Here is a 20374-nt window from a genome sequence, read left to right on the forward strand (position 1 = left end):
TAATCTAGTATACTATATATTTCTGTTATTAAATTTCTCTGCATAAATGTTTGCCTATTCTATTTCATAATGTCAGATCATGCAGTACTTTTTCAAATTTCAGAATAGTAAGAATTATCAAAGGCAATTGATTTTTGGACATAAATGTCCACTGTTTCCCTTTTAATGAAAAATGTGCTCTCTGTGATCTTTGTCTCTTGCAATAGTTGGTCAAGTAACAATCATGGAGCATTTCCTAAAATATTTATCTGTTGGGAAAACTTGTATGAAATGACATTCGAAGTATAAAAAACATTGTTAGGTAACACTTGGAACAGTTAAAAATATACTTATCTTGTTGTAAACTATCGATGTTGAGATACTGAGCATCTGAGTGTCAGAGTCATTGCCTTCTGTTTTTCTAGAAAGTTGTTTGCTTTATTTACCAATGAGACATCTTCAAAACATCTGAAGTAACATATAGAAACATCAAGGCAATATTATTTGTACATATTATTAAACATGCAAAAGTTTCCTGAAAGTGCCCAAATATGGAGAGTCCTCTTAGCTCATCCTCTCCCTTGTACCATTTTGCTGGAAGTATGGCTTCCTTGGTGTCTGGGAGTGTGGTGGCTTACTTTGGAGAGGCAGCTCCTTTAATCACAGGCTCCCTATTCAAATATGTTGCCCAGTAAACCAGGTTGAAAGTGCCAAACAAGACTGGGAATACAATTCAGGACATTTTATCAATCTTGCTGATGCTGTTGTAAGTCTTTTTGCTTTCAGAAGTCTTCTCTTCAGAAGGTTTTACAGAGACTGAAGATGCATTTGAGGTCCCAGCTGGGGTTTGTTCTTTGGGGATGTTTGGTGGGTGGGTCATCTTCCCAGTAGTAAAAACATTTGTTAACTTATGTAGTATGAGTTCACGTCCCTTTTTCTGCAAAATATAATAAAAATGTAAGGACATGCCATCAGCAGGCAATTGAGCCCTCACTTTGAAGGTCTAAAGGTATACCTTTCAAAAGATGAAGAAATATCAGTTCATCCCTAATAGACAGCAGGCCTCCTTGGAGTTCTAAGTCTAAATATCCCAAAGAACCACCACCCAGAGAACATGTCATGAGCAAGAGTCAGTTCTGATTTTAATGTTGGACATTTATTGGAAATATAGCATAAACTGAAGACTTCTCTTACACCAGAAATTAATCATCATTTCTTTACCTTTATGTGCATCAGTCAGATGAATGTGTGTGGTTATAAAGGAATCAATAGGAGAGCTCTAGAGAATGGGTGCTTAAGAATCATTAAGAAATCTTAACCTTTAGGGTAAGATGTCTTTCACTCAATACAGTGCTTCTGAGAATTATTCATGTTGTTGTTTATTTCAGTAATTTATTCCTTTGATGGTTTGAAGGGCATTTCTTTGTATGAATATACCACTGTTTGTTTCTTATGGATGGATACCTAGAAAGTTTCTGATCTTTACTAATATAGATTCAGCAGCTGTGAACGTTTTTGCTAGCATGTTTCATTTTTCTTGGGTATAAAATTCTAGAGCAAGTAAGATCATTAATGGAGGAAAATTCAGGATAGTGATTACTTTTGGAGAGGTGGGAACAGGGGTTTCCTGCTAAGACGCATAGTGAACTTTCTGGAAGTTGATGATGTTCTGTACCTTGATATAGATCTGGAGCACATGGTTGTACGAGTTTGCCAAAATTCAGCAAAGGTAATCTTAATAATATTGTCTTTAATGCCATATGGCTTTTACTTCAAAAACAATAAAACAACAAACCAACATTGAGTTCTAGTTAATGATCTACATAATGTTGTATTTCTTTAGAAGTGTACTGTCATCTGAAATTCATTTTGAAATGCATCAACATATAAGATGGATTGATGGATGGACAGAGAGATGACAGATGGTGATGACATAAACATAGTAAAATATTAATAGTGGACAGGTGTTCTTTGTAAATATTTGTAAACATCTGTATGTTTTAATCTATGCATAATAAAATATTGTAGAATAGGTATTTTAATTACCAAAATAATGTAATCTCATTAAAAAAAATCTGGAAAACAGGATAGAAAGTGAATGGAAATATATAATCCATTAAAAATAGGGGAAAGATACGGGCTAAGAGGATAAGAAAGGAGGGAGTAAGTGTAAGCAGGAAGAGCAAATGCTGCGCCAGGTGCAGCTGTAAGGAGGGAGTGGGACGGAGGGGGCCACACATCAGAAACTGGCTGTGTACCAACACGCACCATCATCTGAGCACCATACCAGTCTGCCAGAAGGAATCAATAACCTTGCCTTACTGCTTTGGATGGTTCCATCTCTGGGTGTAACCAGGGAAAGAGGCACTTGAGGAGATACAGTGGTCCCTCAGTATTATGAAGGGATTGATTCCAAGATCCGTCTCATCATTCCACAGAAATCAAAATCCAAGGATACTCAAGTCCCTTACATAAAATGGCTTAGTATCTGTCTATAACCTAAGAACAACCTCCCATATACTTCAAAACATCTCTAGTTAACTTATAATACCTAAACCAATGTAAATGCTATGTGAATAGTTTCTTTACAGTAGTTTAGGGAATAATGACAAGAAAACAGTCCACACATGTTCAATACAAATATTTTTTTTCCTCAAATATTTTAAATCTATAATGTTTGAGTCCAAGGATACCATACAAAACCCATGGATTCAGAAAGTTAAAGGCACATCAGTCATGATAATGTGTGTTTTTAATTATGAAGCATTAGCATCAGGAAGGAGCAACTACTCAAGACTCAAGATAGTCTAGATTGTTATGGTGGACATGGAGATGTGTTCTGGAATCCCCTTCCGGAAAGAGGTTGCTGGACAGCTATGGGCAGTGTTATTTCTTTCAGGAAACACCTGAGCTTCAGAAGCTGCCTGTCTGAGTCCCATCGTTCTTGAGGAATCAGATACCTGTGATGACTAAGTCCTGGCCAAATACTTCCTCCAGAGCTTCCCAGTTATCCTAGGCTTTGCTGGGCCTGCATTACCCACCCAGGGGAATGTCTTCTGCTGAATCTCACTTCCTCCTCTGTGTTTTCTCAGGTCCTCACCCCTGAAAACTACTTTGCACCTAACCTTGATCTGGTGTTTGCTCCTGTAGATCCCAGCATGGGACAGAGGTGAACACAGTCTATTTTCACATCCCTTATATGTCTAAGGGCAGTTTACACAAGTAGAGAAGCACTACGCTTAATCAGTCATGGGCCTCCCCAAAAGTCTGATGATCTCACTGCACAAAGCCCTACTGGAAGGAAGGCTGGAATCCCAGTACTGTGGTCTTCTGGGGAAAAACACCTCATCTCAACATTCTACAAGACTGATGGAGGCTAGTTGATTATTTTAGAGCCCCCCTCCTTCTTCCAGGTCTCCATTCAGATCTAGATCTAGAACAGTAGGCTGGCTGAGTGTGAATGTGTCAAATGATAGTAATGGTGACACTGTTGACAACATTCAGCAACACTTCAGGTCTCTCCTTTCACCCTGGGCTTTACTTTCCTACTAGACTCACAATCATGGACCAGACAACTTCAAGTAATGCAATGGTTTCTTGATAGCTCTTCTACTTCTGACTTAGCCATCTTCACTCTGTTACCATGCAGCATGGAAGACCCAGTAAGTTGGTAAGCATTTACCTTCCAGCAACCCAGACCTAGGTGCAGGAAGCATCTTTTTCTCAGACCCCTTTCTTGTTCCTTCCCCCATTAAATATCCTCTTTTGTTCCCCTTCATCTGTAGGATCAAGTTCAAATGGTTTGGTCAAGAACCTTCACAGTCTGAGAACACCCCGTCTCTACAAATGTTTTCCTAACTCCCTACCCATTGTCCACTGCAGTCAGATCATCCCTGTTCCTCGTAACCCTCTGACACACCCACCAAACAGGTTCTATGTGGTAGAAACATCCCACACTGGGGTAAGCACACACACAGGCAGCAAGCAGGGAAAATGAAGCCCACTATTTGCCTACTCACATAAAATACTACTTAAAAGTACAGAGACTGTTAAAATAGACCTTGTGCATACACAACAGATTTATTTGTTCTGTGCATGATATAATTAGCAGTTTATCATGTGCTGTTTAATTTTCTATCCATTTACCATACTCTCCTACTCAGGCCTTTCCTTCCCCTCTTCCGTGACAAGGCAAGTTGTGCCTAGCCTTCTTCCAACAGAGTGAGTTGAACTTGGAAGTGGCACTTCCATGAGTGACAATGGAGCACAGGAGTACACACTTGGCCTTGAAAATGAGAGAGTTAGATGGGTAAAGTCAAGTCAGACCTTTTGAGTTTTCTCAGGAAAGGAAATGTGTCAACTCCAAGAGCATACCAGGCTGTGGATGGGTCAGCAATGAGTGCCCTCAATGGAACCAGTGTCCTGGGCTGGCAGTTACTAATTTGTGGTGCATGGTAGGGAAGTCAGGACATATAACTCAAGTCTTCTATAATGCCTTCTGGGACTCCTTTCAAGCAGATTTTCCAAAGGAAAGATCGAAGCTTATTTCTAAGTCTTCCCCAATGACTCTGACCTCTTCTCTCGGTACAAAGGATTTATTTGTTCTGTGCATGATATAATTAGAAGTTTATCATGTGCTGTTTAATTTTCTATCCATGTACCATACTCTCATCTCCCAAAGGATATGATTCAGTTTAGATTCTTGTGTAACTCTTTTTCCTTCAAATGTTCCTTAAATTTGGGCACAAGTCACCTGTTAAATACTTGATGATTAGTTGTTTTGAACAGAGGAATACTTTTCATAATGCATGTGCATGTTTTAAGTGAGCCAAATTATTGTCAGTGGTACTAGGCATGATTGGCTGATGGATGCTCCCATTAGGCTGTGTGCCCTCTCTCTGGTTTGAATGCCACCCCAAAGAAGATACATTGGATGGGGAAGTGGCAAAATAACAAGCAGGAAAATAAATCAATTAAAATCTGTACAAGTCTTACCTGAAGAGGTAGGAATTATTTTTGCAAAAGTAGGCATGAATATAAACAAGTCCAAACCATTTAGCTAACAACAATTTTGACTGAATAAAATTGGTGATTTGAAATATATTAGAAAAGTGATCTGCTATTTAAAAGAAAAAAATTTGTAAGGGACTTGAATATAAGGGAAGGAATCATTCTGAGGTTGAAGAAGAAGCAAGAAGGAGAAATTTCTCATCTCTTATTTAGACACAGATTCAGGTAGGCTTTCTTGGTCAAGGGAACATGAAAGAAAGGAAAAGGAAGAAATTAAAGCCAGTACCTTGATCTTGGCGGCTTCCAAGGCTTTTTTACCATCCCAGGCCCAGCCTCTCTTTGTAAAGTAGTTGACTATGGCAAACTCAATCAGCGCAGAGAAGACAAATGCGTAGCACACAGCAATGAACCAGTCCATGGCGGTGGCATAGGCCACTTTGGGCAGGGAGTTCCAAGCACTGATGCTGAGTGTCGTCATGGTTAGCACAGTAGTTACCCCTGCAGGTAGAGTGGAGAATGGAAACAGATCAGCAGGGCCCTCGTCCCCTGCTACAACACTGTCAAACATGACAGACAGTGACACAAATGTAACCCCAGCCTGTACCTGCCTCTGTCTAGATGTGTTCATAATGTTTCATGCATTCAGTGCATTTTAAATATCACTTACTCAACATGTTTCTTTGCTCTAGAAAACAAACTGAGGAGGGCAGGGATTTTGGTCTGATATCTACATAGCTGTGTCTGCTTTTGCTTGGACCAAGCCAAGCAAATCATTGGTGCTCAATGAGGACATTTTAAGTGAATGGTGTGTCCTTGTGGCATTAGAGCAATTTCCATTTGAAAAATGGCAATTATGTTCACACAGCATTTAGCAAAGTGCATCACAAAGACTTGCTATGTGTTTTATAAGTAGTTGGTACAAGGCAAATTGATAAGTTGGACTTTCTTTCCTTTGGATTAACCCAACCTGCAAAGTGCAACTGGAACACTGTATCAGTCTGAGTATGTCACTCCCTCAAAGAAGGAAAAACATCCCCTCAAGCTGTTGTGCAAGGCACCTGCAGCCTCTAGGGAAATGTTATAGTGACCATACAACAAGGCTAAATTCCTTAGGGGAAAGCATTCCTTTAGAACTGCAAAATTATGGGTCACCCTTTGGAATGGAGTCGTGATCTCCATTTTGCAGGAGAAATCCTGAAGATATAAAGGCACTTAGCAATGTGCCCACATTCTCCAGCTGGTAAAGGAGACATCCCATCTTTGGAGCCAGGCCTAAAGCTTCAGTTTGTGTGCTTTCTACATGCTAACCCTGCCTTCCTTTCCAAAAAAGTTTTTTTTTTTCCTGAATGGGTGTGTAACAGTGTTTGGGATGTGGGTATAAACATACTTGCTGTGAGTCAAACAGTGAATCCCTTAAACTTCATATAATTAAGCCCTAACCTCTAGGAACTGAAAATTTGATCCTATTTGGTAATATGGTCTCTATAGAAATAATCAAGTTAAAATAAGGCCATTAGTTTGGGCCTAGGTCCAATATGACTGGTGTTCATTACAAGGGGGAAAATTGGGGGCTGGGGTTGTAGCTCCGTGGTAGAGCACTTGCCTACCATGCTCAAAGCCCTGGTTCCATCTCCAGTACCCTCCCTCACCATAAAAGAGGAAATGTGGAGACAAATAAGCACATGCTATAAACACTAGAGTTGTGCTACCACAAGCCACAGAGCTACCAGAAGCCAAGGACAGAGGCTGGAAACAGATTCCCCCTCACAGTCTTCAGGAGGAACCAACCCTACCAACATCTTTATCTTGGACATCCAGCCTTAAGAACTGTGAGACAAGAAAGCTCCGTTGCTGAAAACACCGAGTCTGTGGAACTTTGTTATGGAAGCCACAGGAAACCAATATAGTACCAAGGTAACATAATATTGCTGGTGGTCAGAGTAGTTATCTGTTTTCAGACCAAGTAATTCCTTAAAGATATTTATGTATATTCTTTGAACATAAATCTCTGCATGGAATTAATGCTTAATGAGACATCATTAGACATCTTTGACTTTTCTTAGGAATCAAATAATCACTGTGCTTGGAGGAGGAATTCTGTGCCAGCCCCTTAAATCTTCTCAGGTTGTTTAACATCTTAACATGCATTGGGAATCTCCAAGAGGAAACAGACTCTACCAGGCTTGGTCCCCAGCCCATAGTGCTATTGGAAGTGGTGGAAATTTTAGGATGTAGAGACTGGTGGGAGGTCTTCCAGCATTAGAGGCATCTGGGAAGCAGATACTGAGATCCTAGCACATTTCCCTCTCTCTTCCATTCTCTATCTCATATTCTGATCATGAGGTGAATGTTACACACTTCTGCTATGATGAGCTGCCTCATGGAAGGCCCCAAAAGCAACAGGGTCAATTTACCATGGACTCCAAAACTCAGAATCAAAATGAACCTTCCCTTCTTTTAAGTTAATTTTTATCTCAGGTATTTTGTTGCCATAGTAAAAATCTGACTTACAGTGAATTTTAAGGTGAGAGTCAGAGACGTTCAACTATGTCCACTGTGCCAAGATACCTACTGAGCTACATCTTTCTGTACTAAAAGTCTTAGGAATATAAAATTATGTTGTTCTAGAATCTTATTATATTCAAGCATCCCTCAGGAGATTGGTTCAAGGACCTGCTCAGATTCCAAAACCTAAGGATGCTTACGTTTCTTATATAAAATGTCAGAGTATTTGCATAGAATCTGTATGTATCTTCCTATGTACTATAAACCACCTCTATATAACTTATAATACCTTATACAATGTAAATGCTATGTAATAGTTGTTATTCTACATTTTTAGGGAATAATGACAAGAAAATTTTATGTTCAGTAAAGTCGCAACCATTTTTCAAATATTTTCCATCTGTAGTTGGTTGAATCAAGGAGATGGAATTTTTGAATAAAGAGGGTTGATTGTAAGTGTGTGTGTGTGTGTGTGTGTGTGTATTTAATTTGTCACTATCATATTGGATATATAAACTGCCACATGGTGGTTAATTTTAAAGTAGTATTTACACTTCAAATGAAATGCCTGATAACTTACAAAGCAGTACTTTATGAGCACTGTAAAAATACTACAGCAAAATCTCACCTAAGAGAAATATATGCAGGCAATTTCCAACCTTAAAAAGTACTATCAATGAAAGGCTTTCCAAAATGGGAATAATTATCAAAAAAACTACGTATTTTTCTCTAAACTATCATTCATAGAGAAATCCTAAATCCTAATGCTTAACCTTAAATTCTGAATTAATTGGTCAATTTGTTTCCCAGATCACAGAATGGACAAGCAGCACTCGATGTCTGATGGATGAGTTAGCCAGCTTTCCCTTATTGTAACAAAATACCTTAGGTAATCAACTTAAAAAAAAGGAAAGGTTTTGGGCTGGGATTGTGGTGCAGAGGTAGAGTGCTCGCCTAATACGTGCGAGGCCCTGGGTTCGATTCCCAGCACCATATAAAAATAAAATAAATGTATTGTGACCAACTACAATGAAAAAATAGATATTAAAAAAAATAGGAAAGGTTTATCCTGGATCACAGTTTTGAAGGTTTCAGTCCAGAGTTGCTTTTGAGCCTGTGGTGAGGTAGCGCATCATGGAAGAAGTATATGGTGGAGCAAAGTCGCTCACTTATGGTGGCCAGGAAGCAAAAGAGAGAAAAGGAAGAGACCACTGCCCCACAATTTCCTTTGTGGACACAGCTCCCTCCCATTACCTAACTTACCCTGTCTCACAGGCCCCACCTCCTAAAGGTTCTACTACTACCCAACAGTGTCACAGGCTAGAGACCAAGTCCTTAGCACGGGCCTCTGAGGAACAATTGAGTCCCAAATTACAGCAGTGGCAGTGCTTCTGTTACACTGAAGGTGGTTAGACCAGTCACAGAACACTGATGTCCAAGCCAGGTTGAGGGACACTCACCAAAAACTGTCCTGGCTGGGATGGACTCTCTGTTTAGCCAAAAGGATACCTGGGATAAGATCACTGTCATTATGCAGGGAAGATAGGTCTGGATGACAAAGTACCCAATCTTCCTCTTCAGGTGGAAATGGGCCGTCATGATTGTGTATTCACCTGCAAACAAGCAAATTGATGCACATCAGGCCTAGCTGGTTCCAGCTCTAGTCAGGGCAGTCCAGGCCCCTCCCTCTATCCCTCCTTCATCTTGGACAAGGGTTTATTTGTATTATTTTGGTTAATGAGAGGACAGAGGAGGATGTATAAATTTCTTGAAAGTCCTTTTATAAGTCCTTACTTATAAAGCAAGTCCTTTATAAGTAAGTCTTTTGACCCTCAGCCTTTGAATAGCCTTTGCTGATGGAGGCTTTTCCTAGGGAAAATCAGATTTGTGTGTTTTACTAATCCCTGGTCACAATCTGTGCCATGTTCTGACCCGTCCCCTCGCCTGCTACTGCAATCAGGATTTCAGGATTTAACCTTTGTTGAAATAGCTCGGGGTATCTCAGAGCCCTGTTGTGGGTGTACAGATTCTTCCAATTTCGCAGCTGAGGAAACTCCAGGAAGGTGGACTGACCACCATCCCCCAAGGGCTCTGTGCTTGCCCAGGCTGGTTAGAGGGTAACCAGCAGCTCAGAAGACCTCACTTCCTGACAGCTACTCTCTTCGACTGTCCACCAGAGTGTCCTCTGTTCTTTGAAGTCAGGAACATTTCCTTGGGGATGTCCCAGAGCCTTCTCTGGATTTGCCTGGCTGTGTGGGAGGCAAGAGGGGACCTCCCACTCTTTGCAGAGAATGATGCTGTCCTGATGGTTAACTGGTAAGGAGCTGAGGTGGGTGGGCTGCCGGTCAGAGGGAAAGTGAGGCCTACAGGGCCAGAATCTTGTTGCCACTTGAATGTGCATCTCCCTGGAGAGATGGGAAGGATGCTTTGAAAGTGTATGCTGAGCTAACCTGATCTAAGGATGACACTTCTTTGGTTGAATTGCAAGGAGTCTATAGTATGGCTTGGGAGCTGGGCTACTCTGTGGACAGGAAGAGGGCAGGCTTGGAGGCTCCACTAACCCAGACCCTGGGTAAGGTATCTCCTATGAGAGGAGTGGTCTGCTGGTGGCATGTGTAATGGGCAGTATGTTGGGAGGTTGGAGGCTGATACCAGGGCCAGTACTTACTGTGGGCTGAGTTATGTGGATGCTCCCAATTGCTTTTACTTACGATGTCAAGAGATGAAGGAATCATAAAGGCAACATGTGGTAAAAATCTGCCCTCTTATAGACAGGGAGTCAAATTCTCAGCAATGTCTGAGACATACTGCAGTGATGGGACACACTTTCCCCATAATCCCAGGGCAGGCGAGAGCAGACGAGAGGGGCTGAGTGGGCTCCAACATGGAAGAAGGAAACAGGGATAAACTGAAGGGTTAAGGGATAGGTTTAGTGGAAGGACTGGATCATTAACAATGATCCAGATTTTCCTTTTCTTAATACTTAAAGAACATGTGAAGTACAATTCTACTTCTGTACGCTAAGGTTTTGAATCACTCTTGTACTTTTAATAATTTTGTTGTTTTCAATTTATTTTTGAGTTGGAGGTAGTAAAATCAGGTGACACTTAAACAGATGCTCTTTGGAGAATGCAAAAGGGGGCGGAAGCCTCAATTATCAATTTTTAAAGAGCTACATGAAGCAAACTCAAATGGTATCATCCTGTGTTGACACCACAGTTCCAAACTTCTGCCATACCACCTTTTCACTCATTTTCATAAAATCTGACCATTTCTGTTTCCTTGCCCTTTTTCATGGTAACAATTGGTGAAGCTATCCTGCCAGGCTCTCCTCTATCCCTCAATGATGCCATGCACAGGGTCCATCAGTTGGCCAGGACCTGACCCTATGCAAGTGCACGTAGAGGAGGCAGACACAGACCTAAATGCCCAGTGTACTGCCTGCTAGTTACAAAGGCGAGTGTTGCAGACACACAGACACATGGTGATGTTGACAGAGATCCCCTGGGCACATACTCTGAGACTTAGAACTCATTTGTACTTAGGACTTATTCCATCCTTTGGGCTTTTTTCCCTCTGCTATATGGGGACTCTCTGTACCCCCTAAGTCCTCTGTCCCACCCACAACAGCCTTGTGACTGCTAGAGTCTGACCTGCTCTCAGGAGATGTTTGACCACACAACTTCAAGGCCCCAAAGATCAACTGCATGATGTTCCTTTGCCCTCCCCACTCACTTTAAATCAGGTGAATTCAGGTTTGGACTCCCCCTGCAGGTTCAGGGCAGCCCCCACAGCTGGGATTGACAGCATCTGCTCCCTTCTCAGTACCAACTCAGCTATTCCTTTTATGCTGCTTGGTTATTTTTTCCCCAGATTCAACCCCAGGGAGATCTTCTCTGAAATGTTCAGAGCAGAGACAGGAAAGCAGGTAACAAGAGTATTTGTAAGAAGTTCTTTCCCTTTTCTGAAGAGACTGCACCTCACTGTTCAGGCAGGGGGTGTTATATAAGCAGGTCCACTCACCCGCAGGCAGGGCTTGCTTACACCGTGGCAAATGTACTACAGATTAATGCCTCACATGCTCCTTAATTCCCCGGATGCTGCAGCTGGTGCCTCTGTGTGTGTGTAGTTGCAGGGAGGGGTCCGTCCAGGAGCCCTTCTTTCAGCCAGCACTCATGACAGCTATGCTGCCAAGGATAGTGCTGCTGGCCAGGGCATGATGTGCATGGTCCATGTCCCCCCTCTTGTGGGGCCCCCACAGAATGGGACACAGAACCCTGAGCTTCCAGAGGGTGTGGTGTTCTGCAGGTCCTGGCTGCACAGCCCTCAAGGGCTCTCACCTGTGCTGGTGCTGATGTTCTCAGTGCCCACTGTCTGCCCCATCAGGTGGTACTGGTTCAGTCTGGAGCCATCTTCTGCCACCACCACAGACTTGGTGGAGCCATTGGTCCAGACATACACAACCTCAGAATTAGGATATGCATCTATGGGGCGGAGGACAGAAAGTGTTATAAACATGAAATCATTCCCAGCCTGGAAAATATAAAGAGGTTGAGAAGCAAGAGAGAGAAATGATGGGGACGTTTGGAAAGTTAATGCTGAATGACCTAAAAAGTGCAGGGTGGTCAGAATAGGGCCACTGAAGCTCAGGTCCTTCCCACTTTTGAAATGCAAAAGGCCTGGGTGTTCAGAAGCCAGTGCCCTCTGCTTCTTAGTATGTGTTTTCTCTTTTAATGAAGCAGCGAGAATATCAGCTCTGAGATCAGATTACCTGTATCTTCTCCAGATCTGTGACCTTGAAAACTCACTCATCCTGTGCCTCAGTCTTTTCATTGATAGAATGAGCTAATAAGAGCACCTACTTCTTAGGGTTCCGGTATGATTGTGTGATCTACATAGTGACATATATGTGTGGCACACTGATGACTTTTGCTACTCTAAACCTTTCTCTCTGCAACAGGCATGTGCTATCAACACTGTCCTCAGGAGAAGGGTAGAAGGATAGACAGGACCAGGTGCCCCCATAAATGTTACCTTACATGGCATGGGCACTGTGCAGATGGAAAGGTGGTGCTGTATCTTAAAATCAGGAGATTATCCTGGATTATCCCAATGAGCCCAATCTTACCACAAAACAGAGAACTTTCTCCAGCTGGAGCCAGATGAAGAGATTTAAAGCATGAAAAAATGTACTCAACTGGCCATTACTGACTTTGAAGATGGAGGAACGCAGTCCCAGGGAAAGAGAACTCAAGGTGCAAAGGTCCAGGGGCAGCAGCATGCCTGAGATGCCTGAGGCAAAACAGAGCATACCTAGAAGAGGGCAGACGGAAGGCCAGATAAAACAGAGCTTTGAGGCATTTGACTTTTCCTCTGAGCCAGGAAGACTCTGGAGAGGAGAGTTAAGCCAATTAAGTGACCTATTCAAATTAATGCAATAAAAGGACCACTCATATGAGTGAGTCAGGAGAGCAGAATGCAGGTGGAAAAGGGACAGAAATGGGAGAGTAAAATTAAAAACAATCCAGGTGAGAGGCAATGATGGTAATAAATAAAGAGGAAAATAGAAAATACTTTTCTAAAACATGCTCATGTAAGAAACATGATGTGAGCTTTGAGAGGAAGTGTGTAGTTATTTGCACTGAGTAGAATGGCGAGAACCTGGAGGGCACTGACCTCTAATGAAAGAGCAGTATAATGTGTTGGAAGAAAGAGAACTGTAACATGTGGAGCTGAGGGATGCTGATGTGTGTGGGGTGGGAGCACACAAGCCCCGAGTTCATAACAATGGTCTCATTGTGATGCCACCTGAGGCACTGAGCTGGGAGGCCACCCAGGGAATGCTGATGAATAAAAGAAGAGGATGAGGCACAGTTTCCCAGTGTGCTGCAGGGTCTAGAGATTAAGGAGATGAGGAAAGCAGAGTTGCAAGTGGCCACCATAGCTGGGGGGCACAACAAATGTGTTGTCACATGGGCTGCACGTGATAGCCAAGGGGTGGCCAGAGAATCCAGCAGGGTCATCTAGGCAAAAGTAGGTGTGAAAGAGCCTGTGTATTCCAGTGGTCTCTTCAGGACCCTTCAGGTGAACTGGTACACCTGCCTCAGTCTAGCCCCAGAATCTGCATAGATGCCATGTGGAGCCATGACACCTTCAGAACAAGGCTGTGTGCCTTCACTCCCAGCTCCTCCAACAGGGCATGACACTAACTCCTGACTGAACAAAGCCAAGCACTGTCATACAAAAAAAAAATACAAATGCTTCTGGATCTGGAGGATATGTTAGAGACACAGGCTACAAGGACAGTCTCCGTCAGTAGGACACATGTTCTGGGATCCCCCAGCAGCTGTGGCAGCTGAAAGTACCTACAATAGCCATTCTTAGTTCTTACATGCCACACCATGTCCTGTCAGAGATTTCAAAAGAGAGAAGCCAGAGGAATGATGGAGATTATGCTCAAAGTGTGGAAGCTTCTTTGCTAATACACATTACTATCCAAATTCTTATTCTATGTGCAAACAAGTATTCATAATAGTCAAAAATTATAAAACAAGCATGTATATGGCAAACACAGAGCCATCCCATGCACAGCTCACCAATATAGCTCACCATCCTGCTTTCCCAAGGAAGTATTCCAAATTTTATGTTTCTAGAAGCATTTATATTCTGGGCAGGGATTTACCCTTATCTTTTCTATAAAATCTGTGTTTTTATGCCCATTTGATTAGTATCTTTTCATTATAGAGTTTGATACACATACTTTTGGATATATGCATCACAAATATCTGCTCTAAATATGTAGCTCTTTCACCTTGTTCATGGCATTATTTAGGGGGAAGATAAATATTAATTTTAATGTAATCAAATCCATCATGTTTTAAGTTAAAGTTTGCTTTCAGAATCTCTTTCCAAAAGCCCTCCCCATTGCTCTCTCATATACAACACTTGAATTATACAAGGTTTAATATGTTGCCTTTTACACACGGCCTTAATTATCTGTATTTAAGTATCAGATACCATTTCCCCATGTGCATTTCAGTGTGACCACACTATCATTAGCTTGTCGTCCCCCTTCCCTCACTTGAAGTACCTGCTCTGGCAGGTAAGGCTGCATATATCAGGAGCCTGCTTTCTCCTCCCCTGATTCTCTTTCCACTTCCTTTTTCTGTCCCTGTTTCAAAATATTGCAATCATTCATATGTCAGGAGAACATCCAGAGGTAGGAGGGTAAGGCCCCACCCTTCCTTCCTCAGGGGATCCTGGATGTTCTTCGCCCTTGTCCATCCACATACATGATAGAATCAGCTTGTTAGGATTTATTTGAAAACAAAATCCTCAGGAGATCTGTACTGGAAACCAGTAGATCTAGAATTTAGGTTATAGTTTGGGGAAACAAGATGTCCCACCTGGAGTCTTTTCCATTATGGCATGATGTGTCCACTCATGAGTTTACATCATCTATACTGAAATATCTTTCAGTAAATTCATATCATGTCCTACACAATCACCTTGCACATCTTTTGATAGATTCCCCCCACCTTGTGATATGCAACACTCTTTTTTCATAATCAACATATCCTGTCTGAAAATGATGGCCATGTGGGGGGGGGCAACTTACAAGTTTGCTGGGCTGGGGGCGTGAGAACTAATGATAGGATCCTAATGTTGATATGCACATTAGTAAGATCTATACAGAAGTAAATATAATAGCTATTTATTTATTTAATAATTGATGAAACACCCTGGAAAGCATCCTTAGATCTTTTTAAGTGCATGTTGGGTAGTGTTCTTGTCAACCTTTTTCTAAAATTAGCATGACCTTCTGTTTTCAAGTTTTAGGTAATATAGAAAGGTGTTTTCACATGGACAACATTGGAGTTCTCCTAATGAAAATTTTCCCATTGTAATTTTCTTGTCTCCTGGGAAGATGTGCATTTCAGGGTGATGAATGTGTGTGGGGGGTAATGCTGCTCTCCCCCTTGGCACGTGGCTTTCTAAATGTCCAGTCACAGGCACCGTTGGGCATTTTCTGCAACTCCAATGGTTCCCTGGGTTCCACATAAATGACAACGAGTTTTCTTTTGCCTATTATGTAAATGTTGCAGAACCTTGAATAATGCAGGCCTGTGGATACTCAGACATGGATTTGAGCAAAGCAGTCTGGCTGGATTCTGTCCAGGCTGTAAGTATGGATTGGATAGAAGAGGCTAATGAAGCAGTGTCCTCTGGGTAGGGAAAAAGCCCTGCTTCCTGCTGTCTCCAGACTAGCTCAGGCTGGTCCTGAACCTGTTATCCTGTGCACCTGTTCTGTATCTTCTCCTCAGCTCATCTGCCTCATACCAGAGAAATCTCCTACACTGCAGCTGGCCTTCTACAGAGGCCTGAGTCATAACTGTAAGCTTCATTAACCACCCCTTCTTTCCATTTCCGTATCCACAGGAGACTGGGAGTTTGTTCCCTGGAGAGAAGTATGGTAGATCCCCACATATCTTCGAAGATGTAAATGGGTTGGGAAACATGAATCCCAAAGCTCATGAAAGGAGCTCAAAGCTTGGGAAAGTAAGTTTTGATACAAAACAGTTCTGAGACTTAGCTAAGATTATAGAAATTCATCTAAAGAGAGCCCAGAACACAGAAAATATTGTTTTTCTCATAGGTGACTACTTGATGCCAAGACTTCTAAGAGAGAAAAGGAAAAGGAGTGAGGACTAGGATGAGATGCTAGGGAGACAGGCAATGCCTGGGACACAGAGTGCTCTGGAGAAAGGTGAGATCCAGGGACACAGATGGCTCCTAATGAGGAAGCAAGGGTGCTGATGGGAATCATTGCATCTCAGAGGTACAGAGGTGGGAGTGGTGGCTGGGACAGTCTTGGCCTGGTAGGGCCACTGACTCCCTATCCCATCTGCCCTCCTGAATGTAGAGCTGCTCATCATTTCCACTGTAGACCTGGGGTGGCACATAGCTTCGCATGGCTCCTCCTCAGGCTCGAGGCTAAGCAGCATGTTGGCCAGGGAGTGCACTGCCAGCAGGGAGGGCTGAGGGATCACTGGCCCAGGTGGAGGCCCCTGTATGTTACTTGGAGCTTGCTAGGCATGAGTCTTTCCATTGTTGTGGGGTGGGCAGAAGATTAAATTAACAATATGTACCTTCCAGTCAAGATCCAATAAAATAGCAATTGTAAGTAGATAAAAGTCATTTGAAAGCACAGCAGACACCATCTACAACACATTATAATAATTCACATTGCTTTCACATTGCTATTTTTTATAATAATCCATTGCTTTCTTAAATATTAAAAGCTCTTTCGATGTGGATGATGTTAATACCATTAATAATACCAACAGCAAGAGGCACTGTGGCCTCCGGCATGTCTGGCAATGTCAGCACAGAATCCTGAGTTTCACTCTCATCAAATTAAGGGTGGAAATAAATGACCACTCATGTCCATTGCAGCTCAGATGTTTAGCAACCAACACTAAACTCTTCTCTTTGGGTCAGCGATGTGGCATTCAATCTTTCAGCTGGGACAACAGTAAAGGAGGCAATCAGGTTTACTGTGCTATCATTTTTCATGATTTAGAGTCCTGGAAAACAACACTCACCTCCTCTGACCATACATCAGCAGGGCTGTGCAAGAAGGCTTGAAACACATTCACCCACAACTGACTGGGGAATTCATCATCACTGCCCTCAAAAACTTTCCCCTCTGGTTGACACTTTCTGACCTCTTCTAGCATAGAAAATCTCTAGTAGAAGGTAGTGATGGCACAATCGACTGCTTACATAGAAGGCCTTTCATAAGTCATGTGTTTTTGTTTAACTATTAATGAAATAAGAAATTATGATTCTGACATTCACTATCAGAATGAACTTGGACAACCTGTTTGAGTTCTAAGCCTCTTATTTTCCCACCTGTAGTTTTTGCAAAAATAACACCCATCTCCTAAGGGTTGTAGTGAGAACAAAGTGTATACAAGAATATTAAGTATTTAGAATATGCCCATCACACTGTAGATGCTTAATAAATAATAGCCACAGTGAGTATAACCATATGTCAAGAAGGATTTTTACTTGGTGTCTAACCCAGACTAAAGAAAAGAGTTTTCTATTTGAATTTTCTCCTCCCTTATTCCCTCCCTCCCACCTTCCTTATTTGTGTTGTGGATTGAATCCATAGGCCTCATACATGGTAAGCACTCACTCCACCTCTAAGCCTCCAGCCCTGAACTGAATTCTGATTGTCAGCAGATCTAATTTTTGAGGAAAATAGTCAGTCTTATTTGACAGACTGGGCAGGGACATCTAGGAACTACTAACAGCCTCGCAAAAGGTCTGTGTTGTTCTGCATTAATTACATATGATGTTAGAGAAATGCAGATTAGAATGCCACAGGTATTCTAATTCTTTGTGATCTGAAAATGTACAGCATTTGAGTTCTCTGAAGCCTATGTCTCTAGCTTCCTCTCTCTTCTAAAACCAGGTGGGAATAAGCATAGCAACTACCTAACAAGACCGTGTCACACATTACCTGTATGACTGTAGTCTCCTGGGTTGGAAACTAAATCCATAACTGACATTGTGGCTTGCATAACATAGAGAAGAAAAGTTTGCAAAATATGAATATATTTAGATGTGGCATCTCGAAGAGTCTACCAGAGGCCCAATAATCTTGCTTTAAATTTAAGAGATAAAATAAATCAAGAGTGTATTGCACACCCTTTGCCTTATCCAGAACCAGTTAAAAGGTAAGTGAGCAATCAGCAGATGGGATGAACAGATAACACATCTGCCTTATTACCAACAATGCCACCACTGTAGATCATGAAGCACTTCACCAGCTCATAGTTAAGTCCTTGCAAAATTACGCAGGGTCTGAGAGAACAGGATAAAGAAACTATGTTCTCTGTGTTTTTGGACTTTTAGTAGAAATAGATCAGGGAAGAAGGACTGTCACCTTCCCAGCAGAAAGATGCTCTGCCTCAATGACAGGAGTAAGAAGCACCGAAGGAGGATGGGAGTCCTCAGAGAAAATCTCTTACATAATTTTCTCACTTTCATGAACCACTTCACTTTTTTATCTTCAAACCAGCAGCTTCTCCCAATTACGACCAGCTTTCACGTCACCTTGTCTTAAAATCACAGTGCTATCTTTGAATCATGCCCCTCTCTCATCCTACATATTCTCTTTTCATATCTGGCCAACAACTCCTCTCAGGTCTTATCTCTTCTACCTGCTTCTTGGGAATTTCTAGCTCTTGATGTCACCTCCAGGAAGAGTCAAATCAGCATGTGGTTCCTTTGTTCGATACGCATCACCCACTCTGCCTGCTACTTTTAGAGATACTTTTGTATTTATGGTCTTTCCTGTTTAGCTTGTAATGCCATTCTGCCAGTTCCCCAAAGGAGGCTTCCCTTCTTGTTAAAATGTATTTTTAATTGACAAATAAAAATTGTGCAAATTTATGGGGTACAAAGTGATGATTCGAGCTATGTATATAGTGCAGAAAGATTCTGTCAACATAGTTAATATATAACTATTACCTCACTAACTCATCATTTTTTATGTGTGTGGTGAGAACATTAGCAGTCAATTTTATCAGCTTTGAAATACACATTATTATCAACTGTGGTCAGCATTCTGTTTAATAGACAACAAATTCTATTCCTGTGGTCTACTGAAATTTTGTACTCTGACACCAACATCTTCCTTGTGCCCTTCCTTTTCTACCCACACCCAACCTCTTGGAACAATCCAATCTCTTTGTTTCTATGAGAATCCCAAAACAAGCAAGATCATACAGAATTCATCCTTCTGTGACTTGCTTATTTCAGAGGAGGTTTCTCATTTCATTCTAGACCTGGACTAACAGACCAGGGGTTTTCTGTGTTTTGCCCTTATTTCCATTATATCTCTTTCTATTCAACTTCTACCAGGTTCATTTCAGATCCCCATGGTGAGCTATCTTTTATGTGAATCTCAGATGGCTTTAGGTTTCACAAAGATATTTAATCCAATGATCCACATGTGTCCATCAGCTCCTCAGGAGAAGCTCATGGCTGATACTTGTGTGTTCCTCCTTGCACCAAGCAGAGTGTCGAATGCTTTCCATGCTTGCTACAGATCCAATGTTTGTGTCCCCCAGAAATTATATTGAAATGGAATCCTAAATATGATAGTATTAGGAGGTGGGCCTTCACAAGATCATCAGCACATGTGGGTGGAACCCTCCAAATGGGATTAGTGACCTTATAAAACAGATTCTCTTGCTCCTTCTACCATCTGGCGTAAAAGTGAAAAGACAGTCCTCTATGGAGAGGAAGCAGGCCCTTAACAGCCAACAAATCTGTCATCAACTTGACCTTGGACTCTCCAGACTCCAGAATTGTGAAGAATAAATTTACATTGCTTATAAGTAGCCTAATTTATGATATTCTATTTTAGCATCCAAACAGACTAAGACATATTTTTCATCACCAAAAATTGCTCTCAAGTTGCTTGCCCTGAACACAATTACCATTAAATCTAGGCATCACAGTGACTTGAACTTATTTAACCAAAGGACATAGTACCACCACAGTATGAAAAAAACAAAACAAACAAACAAAAAACCTTCAACTTTTCAGTGTTCTGTTTCTGATCAAATCAAAGCATAATTTTCCTATACTGAGAGTGGTATAATTTTAAATTATACAACTAGTTTTCCTTGGGAGATGTGGACCACTGATCTTCCTCCTGAGATGTGAATAAGTAATTTCCTACAAAAATGCCTTCGGAATCTTTAGTAGGTCTTTTGTCACAAGCAATGATGTCCATAGTCACCCCGTGTAAGCAAGTGATTTAAATATATCTTGGTGACAATGCCCTTCTATTATATCA

At 41.7% G+C, this 20374-nt stretch overlaps 1 protein-coding gene across 1 annotated transcript in view; it reads right to left on the reverse strand.

The window, feature by feature from the left end:
* Positions 1–712: 712 nt before the first annotated feature.
* The window catches only part of LOC143388261 (gamma-aminobutyric acid receptor subunit alpha-5-like), a 70363-nt gene continuing 50701 nt past the window's right edge, over positions 713–20374 (reverse strand). Inside the window, exons 6-9 of the mRNA XM_076842145.2 lie at positions 11835–11978; positions 8955–9107; positions 5276–5487; positions 713–916 (exon numbers count right to left, since the gene is read on the reverse strand). Coding sequence (XP_076698260.2) covers positions 713–916; positions 5276–5487; positions 8955–9107; positions 11835–11978 — 713 coding nt within the window. The remainder of the gene's footprint in view (positions 917–5275; positions 5488–8954; positions 9108–11834; positions 11979–20374) is intronic.

This window comes from Callospermophilus lateralis, unplaced genomic scaffold (assembly GCF_048772815.1).
Source record: "Callospermophilus lateralis isolate mCalLat2 unplaced genomic scaffold, mCalLat2.hap1 Scaffold_132, whole genome shotgun sequence".
Lineage (NCBI taxonomy): Eukaryota > Metazoa > Chordata > Mammalia > Rodentia > Sciuridae > Callospermophilus > Callospermophilus lateralis.